At 32.4% G+C, this 11,005-nt stretch overlaps 1 protein-coding gene across 1 annotated transcript; it reads right to left on the reverse strand.

Moving 5' to 3' along the window:
• Window positions 1–1,119: 1,119 nt before the first annotated feature.
• Window positions 1,120–3,291, reverse strand: LOC120148535 (aquaporin NIP6-1-like). The gene is made up of 5 exons (XM_039161627.1): window positions 2,964–3,291; window positions 2,658–2,882; window positions 2,382–2,576; window positions 1,910–1,971; window positions 1,120–1,482 (listed from the first exon to the last, which is right to left on the reverse strand). Exons 1-5 carry the CDS (start codon window positions 3,189–3,191, stop codon window positions 1,287–1,289), a joined length of 906 nt encoding a protein of 301 aa, XP_039017558.1. The 5' UTR covers window positions 3,192–3,291; the 3' UTR covers window positions 1,120–1,286.
• Window positions 3,292–11,005: the final 7,714 nt, after the last annotated feature.

An 11,005-nucleotide genomic window follows, 5' to 3' on the forward strand; every position in this document is an offset into this window, starting at 1 on the left:
TAATATAATATAAAGTTTACTTATGTTATCACATAAGAGGAATATAAAAGTAAGAATCTAATTTGTAAGATTGAAAACAATAATAAATAAAGTTTACTTTTCTTTCTTGTAATAAAAATATTATATTTATAATAGAAATAATATAAAACAACTAAAACAAGGGAATAATATTAGATTTATAATAAAAATAACATAAAGTTTACTTATGTTACGACTAAAATTTAACAAATAAAGTTATGTATTATTTTTAAAATTTTAATAAAAAGTTTAAATTTGTAATTGGAAATAAATTTTTTAATAAAATTTTATTTTTTTATCAAATAGTTCTCATTATAAACTTTTCATACACGATCAATATAAAATTTTGATAACAAATTCTAACACACATTATAGGATCGTATTTGTGTCAAATTATCGATTTATCATCTCTAAATGTTGGTATAATTCAAAATATTAAATGATTGAGAACTAAAATTAGGCTTAAATGATAAGATTAACAAATAAGAAGACATTTTTTACAAGAATATATCAATAATTTTATATATACTTGATTAGGTGATTAGACTCATAATCAATTCAACCCGAATTGACATGATCTAAAGGTTGACCTAAACCGAAAATAAACTCATCCGATATTGACCCGACCTGAAATCGAACTGAAAAAATTGATCCGATAATCACCCGACCCGAAATCGAACTGAAAAAATTGATCCGATAATCACCCGACCCGAAAAATTGATTGACTCGATACCGACCCGACCTGATTTACCGTACACCCGAATCAGATCCGATCCGAACAAAATTAAACTAAATATGATCTAGATCCAAAATAACATGACCCGAAATAACCCGACCTAAACTCGATCTGAATGACCCGTTTGCCACCTCTACCTCTAACCATGAAGTTCACGCCCTATGTTTGACGGAGAAAAGAAGTGGATGGAAACCGGAGATATGATTGGTTATGAGTGCAGTTGAGAAAGCCTAATATTATTTCTTTGTTTGGGTTTGGGGTTCACTTTGTCTAAATCATATTGGACCCCAAATTTCGTGTATTTGGTTAATATTATCTTAAATTTGAAATGATCCTTGTAAGTACTTTGTGAAATCGAACAATATACACCATGAGAGATGCGACTTGTCATCTTTATTTTAGTTGTTTCCCATATCAAACTCTAATATACACTTTGACTATAATATATGATTGATACATACTCAGAGCTATATCCAGAAGCCAATGTGTGAACATATATAATTATGAAACCGAGTATTGAGCCATCTGCAAATTACCTCCTGAAGCTCCTCACATTTGATGGCTTTTCACCATCTTCCTCGGGCAGCTTGACTGCAGTATAGGTTCCTGCACCACAAAGGGCTCCCAGTATGGGGGCAGTGAAGTACACCCATATAGCTTTGTAGTTATTTGCTGCCATGGCCGGTCCTAGTGTTCTTACTGGATTCATCGAAGCACCTGTAAATGGTCTGTTTCCACACCACAAAAAAAACCAAGAGTGGTTGCGTTAACTACAAAACAGTATACGGTCCTCTAAGCTGATCTGAAGCATCTGATTTAAATATTTCCTTCAAGAGAAAAAGAAATATCTTAAAATACACTTGTCTCTGTTATATGTTTTAAGTTCTTGATCTATGAAGCTGGCGGTCTTCAATAACCAAACATGTGATCATTGTCTCCTTCCACTTCCACTTCCACTTCCACTTCCACAACCACAACTAATGGATGACTCAGATACTTTTTTTTATATATATATTTCTAAATGGCGGCCTTCTTTGATCACTTTGCTTGTTTTACAAGTTCTCTCTCTGTCTTGTGTCTTTGGCTCTTTGCTTTGCTGTTTATCTTGTCGACTAATAATAATAATAATAAAAAATCAGAAAAATGTTAACATACCCGGCTATGAGTATATTGAGCATTACAGTGGCTCCAACCGCGATTCCCGCCAACTCACCCACCTGCACACAATTCATCTCTCATGGTCACACTACAATATTCCCTCAACATCAATTTTAGTGTTCTAAATCTCTACTTATGGATCCATCACTCGAGCGAATAGATGATCTGATATAGTATTTTATCATTATCATTTAGTTTTTTTTTTATATTTTCATGCATTGGAGATTGAGCTTGCCATTTGCCAACCATCTTCATTGACTATTGATTCTGGAAAAATTGATTTTTTTCTATGATATATATAATTAAATCATAAAGGGGTACTCTTGTCTCTTGGAGGGTTCTTGAGAAAGTGTCTTCGAGCCGAACATGAGAGAGTAAAAAAGAAAAAAGGAAGCTAGCTAATAATGAATTGTGTTTCTGTTTTTAAGGTAGAAAAACATAAAGTATGGAGATGAAGAAGGGGGCTTACAGCTCTGGTGTCGGTGGCTACAGCAGTGACAACAAACATGAGATTGAAGCTAATAATGAATTCCATAGCAAAAGCTTGACCCAATCCCCCTGAAGGAACTGTCACTCCCCCTCCCATCATCGGATGAAACACTCCTTTCAGTGCAAATGCAGCACACAGTGACGCCATTACTTGTGCTCCAATGTACACCGGCACCTTCCCAGAAATATGTTACTCCATTTTAAACACACATACACAAAAATGGAAAATGGAAAGGCGTAGGTTTTAACCCTGTACATGTTTCCAAGGAAAGTGTTTGAGTGCAGCAAAGGCAACGGTGACAGCTGGATTGAGATGTGCTCCCGAGATGTGACCGGTGGAGAGTATAACAATCATGACAGCAAGTCCAGTGGAGGCGGCCAGGCCGATCAGTGTTTCGGAGCCCTGGGTCTTTTGGTTCACAATAGCAGTGGCTGTACCTGCAAAGATCAGTATGAAAGTGCCTATGAACTCAGCTCCCACCTGCAGGTGTCAGTTGAATTCTCAAATCATCTGTTTGACACTAAACCACATAAAGATCTCTCGTATGTTACTTGTGTTTACCTTTCTTGCGAGTGAGACCGGAGGAGGCGGCAATGAGCAGGAGACAGGGGGTAATCTCCCTTCTTCCATGGACCATTCTTCAACACTGAAGCATTTGCAGCTTTTGAGAAGGGATTTTCTCGAAATCCCTCCTCTTTGATCTCCCCTAACCACCCCAAACAGTGGTGCACCAGGAGTACCTGGTGTTGCAGGGGTTGAAGGAGATGACGGAACATCCTCGTTCTCCATTTTTATCACTTATATCCAAAACAAACTAGTAAAAGAAAACAAATTTTGAGTAATAAAAAAATGTACTAGTAGAGGAGAGGAAGGTGAAGTTTCTGCACTGGTTTGTCTCAAATGATTTGGATGTTACTGATGAGCTTAATTAGTGGTATATATTTATAGTACAAACAAAGAGTTGACTTGGAGAATCCCAAGATATAAAGAGAGGACAAAGAATAGCTAGTGGTTGAAACAAAGGAAATAATGGAGGGAAAGGACATTGAGCTGAAATAGTTGAAAAAAAGGGACTTTTAACATGAGAAATTAATTATGAACTTGCGTCTACTTTTCCACCTTTACCATGTTCTCTAAACTACAATGTCTTCATTTCAATTATGGTATGTGAATGGAGTGGGCATCTATACTTAATCACTCACTTTGCCATTAGGACCAGATTAAAATCCAATACATAATTCATTATCGATCTTAATAGTAGAAGAGATAATTGTTTTACTTAGAAATTTTAAGTTCAAACAGTTATATTTATAGGGTGTGTGTGCGTTGTCAATGACCATAAAAGATTTTAGACAAATACTATTTGAACTTTTCATAAATTTAACCTTTCATATTTATAACTTTTCTCAATTTATTCATTTTTACATTGTTATTTAACCAAACAAGTTTTGTCAAATCAAAACAACAATTGAATAATTATAGTCTTTCATAAGACAATAACAAATTATTGTTAAATTATTATTATATCTTGAAAATAATATAACATTTTTAAGTGAAGAACAATCAATTTAGGGAAAAACAAAGACTAAATTAATAATTTTCTTAAAATATAAAAAGTTAGATTTACTAAATTATCTTGAATTAGAAATAAATTGATAGAATGCGTAAATCTTAGAACTAGAATTGTTTAATATACTAGGCCACATCACTATTCCTACTAATATTTATCGATGAGTGGCATGTTTGTAATAATATTTTAATTGAGTAATTAAATTATAATGTTTAGAACAAAAACGACCTGTTTGTTACCATACACATAACCGAGTGGCTTATAGTGTATTTTACCATAATATTACTAAGTTAATAACATAAAATTGACATTGGTTTGATAATTGGTGGACTACTTTTACATTTTTTAATTACATCACCTTCACCGTCAAAACTATATCAAATTATGAAGCTTCGGCAATACTTCCAGGTCATTTTCGAAGATTATGTATAGACAACAACCAATTTTAAATCAACAGATCCATTATGAACATGCATGCATTTCTGTTCATACTGATGGATACCATCGCAGCTTTGAGAAACGTAAAGGCTGTTTTTTGTTTCTTCTTTTCGGAAAACAAGAAGAATAAAATGCAGATAATTGAACATAAACACGAATGCATGATAATATGGTATTGGAATATGCTCTTCCCTGTAAAAGATAAGCCTCAGGGCTCAGGCTCAGGCTCTGAGCTGATGAGCCGAAATGCATATGTCTCTGGGTTCGCCCATGTTTATACCTGTTATTTATTTCTAAGAATGAAAAGAAAATGTTTGGAAATGCAATGAATCATTGAGCACCGTTCTTTTGGCACGCCATACTGTGTTCCCGTTCGAATATGGATGTGACCGTAAACCCTTTTTATTCTCTTTCACTTGTTATGGACGGTTCGTTCATCTGAAACAATCATCGAAATAGAAGTGCCTATGGCGGACGCCAAAAACCAACAACCGCTGATCTGAACAACTCAGTTAATTATTATTTTAATATTGAACATCAAATCTTAGGTGGAACCATAAGAAAAGATCCTAGAAACTAAAGAGTTTTAAGGAAGAATAATAATAGGTGGCATAGATCCTCTCTTTTTGTGGATGTAAATGGCCTTTAATTTCAGCTTTGTTCTCTGCTTCCCTTTGCTGCCCTATGAGGCTTTGCATCTTTATTTTTAAAACTTGTTTGTACATATAAAAAAGTAAAGCGCTTTAGCTTCTTTTTCATTTATTTATAAAGCTAATATATATATAGTTAACAAATACATTGTGGCAACTTAATTGGCGAAGATGATTGCTGGAGATTCTATAATGAAAATGAGGGAAACAAAAGGCAAAATGTTCAAAACGTTGCCTAGAAAGAAATCTTATTTAGAAAGGCTCATAGTGATGGCAGCTGGATTCAATATCAAATTGATCGTCTAATAAAAAGGGCTTTTTAGTTTGTCTTTCGGATATTGACATTTAACAATTTGAAGTTTGAATTTTTATTTCAATAATAGTTTAAAATCATACTTTGAATAAGTAAAGTAGTTATTTTTGTAATATTTTATAACATAATATAAAATTTTGTTTTTTTAATTAATCAATTATATATCTGATCTATTAACCGATTAATCTAGATCGGATACTATAGAGATGAGGACGATTCTCCTAAAACAATTTACTCCATTTACAAACACTAAAATTTAAACCCGTAAACTTACTAAAATAACTTAGTGTGGTGTTTATAAAAAGTTGTTATTAAACTTGTGGAAGGTTGTGATGGGTGACAAGAAACTATTTAATTTAGTGGGCAATGTTCATCATGTTGTCTCGCACGCACTCAAAGTATGGTAATGCATGGACATCAACACGCCAAGTGTCAACTTCATGCTGATCCTTTGATGACAATTTTACCCTTTTGTTCAATTAAAAAAATCGACTACGTAAATGATTAAATGTGCTTTGTTTACTAAGTTGATTGTGTAAAATATGAACATACAATAAATGATAAAACGTTTCAAATTTGTAAATATGAATATCATATTTGTATTAACACTCTTGTATTAATCACGTTAATGTATTTAAACATGCTGTATTTATTAAAATATCCTTTTGTTTGTGAATTGTATGTTTGTGTTGTGCCAAAATTTGCTAAATACAATTTATCTTTATATTTTGTATAAAATTGTATTTAATATTAAAGTAATTTTAAGGGTTACGGAGGTTTTTTTTAATAGAAACTACTAGTATTATATAAAAGTAAAAATATTCAAAATTACGATAAGAGTTTATAACTATCATCATAAACTAAACACATAATTTAGATATTTTACTATAACATTGAAATTAGTAACTTTAGATTATATAAAGACCATACAAGGAAAAGATTAAAAACTCAACCAAAGATTCGAATAAAAAATATACAAACAAATCTGATTGCATTAGCAAACGAACCACAAAAAGAAATTAGGCTATTGAAAGATCACTGAGAAGTGCAAATCATAGCCGAGCGTCGTGAACAACTATCCATGAACGTAGAATCACACATCCAAATTTAATCCGAAGGACTATAGCAAGGAAGATCAACAAAATTTCAAATAAGCGTCATCTTGATCAGTTTAACGTTGTCGAATCTAAAATTGAGAAAACATAAATAAAAGAACGAACAAACAACCGAAAAAAATGAAAAACATGCCACTGAGACAGAGATAAACATGTCATAAAGGCAGGGCCGTGGCTAGGTTGTTGGAGGCCCTGTGCAAATTCTTATAAAGGAACCCTTAGATTTCGAACTTATTTTGGGGCTCATATTTTTTGGGGCTTCTTAATGACAACAACTGATAGATATACTCGATTTCGATGCCCTATTTTCGAGGCCCTGCGCCATCGCGCACTTTGCACACCCTAGTCACGCCCTACATAAAGGCATAATGATTCTTATTAAAAAAACTAAAAACAAAGAGGAAAGAGAATTGGAGGTCGATAACCAACATTAAAACCAGTATCCTCGTATACTAAATAAAATCAAAGAAGAAACCGTTGATATGATCTATGAAAAAAGCTACACAAATTATAAAAAAAGGAGGGAGGGTTATGGAAGAGTTGGAGCATGATAAGTCCACTTAACAACATATAAAGTGTATTTGTGTAATATTTTTTTATTACATAAAATAAGATCCATTGAAACACGTATTTGCTTTGTAGGTTAAGTGAATGGGTGTAGATGGGAGTCATCATCAAAATCTAAACATTGCCTCTTCATATGGGCTGTTGCTACACATGGGAAAAAAGAAGAAGAGTAAGCAAGAACAACAAAGTGTCAGCTTTGTTGTACACAAATGAATATCAAGATATTAGTATTTAGCTGCACCTGCTTTACTTTATTTTAATCATTAGTAGGGATTGTAAAATGTTAATTTTTTATTTTTATTTTTATTTTGTTCAATTGACCTGATGAAAAAAGTAACATACATTAAAATTCGAAGAAAATATATCATTAAGACTATATTAAGTTTTAATTACTCTATCATTAATTTAAAATTAGTTACTAAAATATCTATGATGAAAAAAGTAACATACGTTACTGTATTGGCATGCCACTTCTTTTTGCATTTATATAAATCAAGACCAAATTTTAATATAATTGGGTCAGAATATTGAATGATGGGCTGTGTTGCATATATTCACTTAGTATGAAAGAATGGATTGTAACAGTTGTATATGGCCTCTCTTTCAGATTCTCAATTACAACATAAAAATATTAGGGTAAATATTTGTTTGGATAGATTCGATTTTTTTATACGAGCCTTTTAATTTATTTATAAGTTAAACAATTCACAGTATTTGTTTTAATCAAAAGAAGTTACACTACCAGGATTTTCAGCAAGAAAATTCTTATAAGCTTGACATTTCTCAGTATGCCTTCTAGGGTTAGATGTACCAATATAAGAATCAGTTTTATACTTTTTCACTTTGCAATACTTACACTCGTCATAAACAAAACCATCATTAGATTTGGTGTGTAGTGGTCCCAAATAGGAGATGTTCTTCTCCTAAATTCGGATGAACCAGTGGACTTCCTCTTAGAGGATTTATTTATATCAACTGCTTCAGACAATATATAATTTACATCCCCTTGCAAAAAAACTAGGGTTAGTATGGTAAAAATTAAACCTTGATTAAGCTGCAAACAAAGGCAACTAACAACCTTATACAACCAATCCGAATGAACAACCAATAATACAAACAAGAACTATAGAAAAAAAAAACAATAGATGACAATATATTTACCTCTTTCAGAATGTTCTTCATTCTGATTTGTTGGGTTTTCTCCTACAAAAGAAATGAATAATATATTAATGAATAATATTAAAATAAAAAACAAAATAATAAAAAAATTAAATACATGGATAATTTAGCTGGTAAGAAAGATTGTCCATGAAACCCTTGAAAAAAATAAAGGTTTTGAATATCAACAGAGACGGAAAAAGAGGAAGAACATGAAGAACAGTCGTGGTTACAGAAGATGAAAATATACATAAAGTGAATAGGCTCGGTTAGGGTTTTTTAGGTTCGGGTTTGGATTTGGGTTCAGATTTGGGTTTGGTTTGGGTTTGGGTTTGAGTTTGGGTTTAGGTTTAGGGTTCAAGTTTAGGGTTAAGGTTAAGGTTGGGTTATAGAAGATGAACTGGTGTTAGGGTTTGGGTTTGATCGAAGAAAACAAAATGATTTTTACTTTGGGTATTTGTAAGGATCAAGGAATGGTTTGGGGAAGAATAGGATGAATTACTGCTTGGGTTTGATCGGAAAAAATAGGAAATATGTGTAACACCCCAACACGTACCCGACTCGGATACGAGTCCGAGGTGTCACATTGACCAGTCAAAGTATATACTTTTATAAAAAAAATAGAAAATTTAAAACTTTTATTCTATAAGAAATTCTTTTACATAAACATATTTAAAACCTTAACAGACTCCATCAGAGCGTACATATATATCATGACTTAGTTACATGCCAACATACTAAATTATATGACAAAACATACTTTACAAAATATTTGATCTGAACTTTGTGCAGAGGTATGCTGCTTTACGAATCCGAAGCATGATCTTTGACTTTTCACACCTACGTGTAAAACACTTACACGCTAAGTCATAGACTTAGTGAGACATATAAATACATATGTAAATTATCAAATGCATGTACATATCATGTAATACAACGTCATACTAGTATACCTACTTTTTCATATAACAATTACATACACATATGCAAGTCACCATTTATATTTTCTCATATTCTATGATTATCCTTTCTATCTCTTATTTCTTGTTCATATGATCTCTTATTTTCATATTCTATATCTTATAATATGTTCTTACATCATCATATGAGTCCTTGATATTCATTCATATATATATATATACCTTAATATATATTCATGTACATCTCATAACAAATGCCCTAACCCATAACACACATTCACATATATCATCATATAAACATGTAACACATTTCTCATTGCAACTCACATTTATTGTTATCTTTTTGGTTAACCCATGCACATACTGAGAACTTAAGGTATGTGAGTACATAGAGGTTGTGCACTATGCTGTCACCACAACTCGTATAAATCCCACTAGGGGCACGTAGAATTTGTCTCGAATGACCACGTAGATGTCCCGAAGAACCACTTATAACACATATGTCCCGAAGGACCACTATGTCCCGAAGGACCACTATGTCCCGAATGACCACATATGTCCCGAAGGACCACTATATCCCGAAGGACCGCGTAGACCCTCGACTCTTGGCATGCCAACTATACCTATAGCTCTCATAATACATGACATGGGCATTATCTTTTACCTCATTACACATTCACATATTCATATCACATAGTTCTTTATCACATTTCATATGATCACATAGTCACGTAGTTTACTTTCACGTAGCATTTTCCATGAAATTCATATTATTCATCTATTTCAAACATGGTCACATCACAAACACCTTTTTCTCATATGCATATAACATATTATTTCTTATCTTTTAACTTATATTACATATACATGTAATCTTATGTCTTATTATCAATATCTCATGATCACATGACCTATTATCATAATACAAGCATTTACATAGTTCACACATAAAAATGCATTCAACAATTAAACATATGCATTTACTCATATACCATACATCTAACACCATATCACTACATGTTTATGCTTTAATACTTATATCATATAATATCGGAATTGGACTCATCGCAAGTCTTAATTCCTTAACATAACGTACACTTACTATCATGTACTCACCTGGTCTCAATGAACACTCTTAAGTTCTTGTTTTTATTTGCGTATCTTACTCTGTCGACCTATCCGAACTTTGCTTTCGATCGATTTCTACACAATCATATATTTATACTATTAGTATCCCATTGATATACTATAATCTATAATTTCTTAGACTGAAAGAAAGATTTATTCCATTTCCCATTGAAGTGCATCGGTGCATTCTACAGTGCATCGATGCATTCTTTAACAGGTGCATCGATGCACTACCATGCATCGATACACAATTTACATTCGATGTTTCCATTTTAAGGGGATGCATCGATGCACCAACTGTACTCGATGTTTATTTATTTGAGAGTGCATCGATGCACATTGAAGATGCATCGATGTACACAACCCAGAAATTACATTTTGAGCCCGAAAATGTCTTGTTTAACCCCAAATTCTACTTATTAATCCCTCCTTATACCTTAAAACTTATCTATACATATTTAAACCTTCTTATAATACTATAACACTTCACCATATCTTATAATTCACCATAATTCTTGAATCAAAGAATTTCATCAAATTTTCCATGTGTTTTAAATTCAATTCTATCACCTCTAACTTCTTAATTAATCCTTTGACAAGACAAATCCATCATTAGAACTTCAAAAACCTCTTTAAATCAAGAATTCATTTCTCAACCCTTAATCAAATTTCCTTTCAAATTTTCTCTTCTTAATGTTTTAAGCTTATATAAGCTTACCTTAAGCTTATATAATACCCAAATAC

The sequence above is a fragment of the Hibiscus syriacus genome, unplaced genomic scaffold (assembly GCF_006381635.1).
Source record: "Hibiscus syriacus cultivar Baekdansim isolate YM2019G1 unplaced genomic scaffold, ASM638163v2 tig00110963_pilon, whole genome shotgun sequence".
Classification (NCBI taxonomy): Eukaryota; Viridiplantae; Streptophyta; class Magnoliopsida; order Malvales; family Malvaceae; genus Hibiscus; species Hibiscus syriacus.

Coding starts and splice junctions, on each gene's coding strand:
- LOC120148535 (XM_039161627.1), bottom strand. CDS start 3,191: ATGGAGAACGAGGATGTTCCGTCATCTCCTTCAACCCCTGCAACACCA. Junction 2,577..2,657: donor AACACTTTCCTTGGAAACAT/GTACAGGGTTAA, acceptor ATTTCTGGGAAG/GTGCCGGTGTACATTGGAGC. Junction 1,483..1,909: donor CTCAATATACTCATAGCCGG/GTATGTTAACAT, acceptor GTGTGGAAACAG/ACCATTTACAGGTGCTTCGA.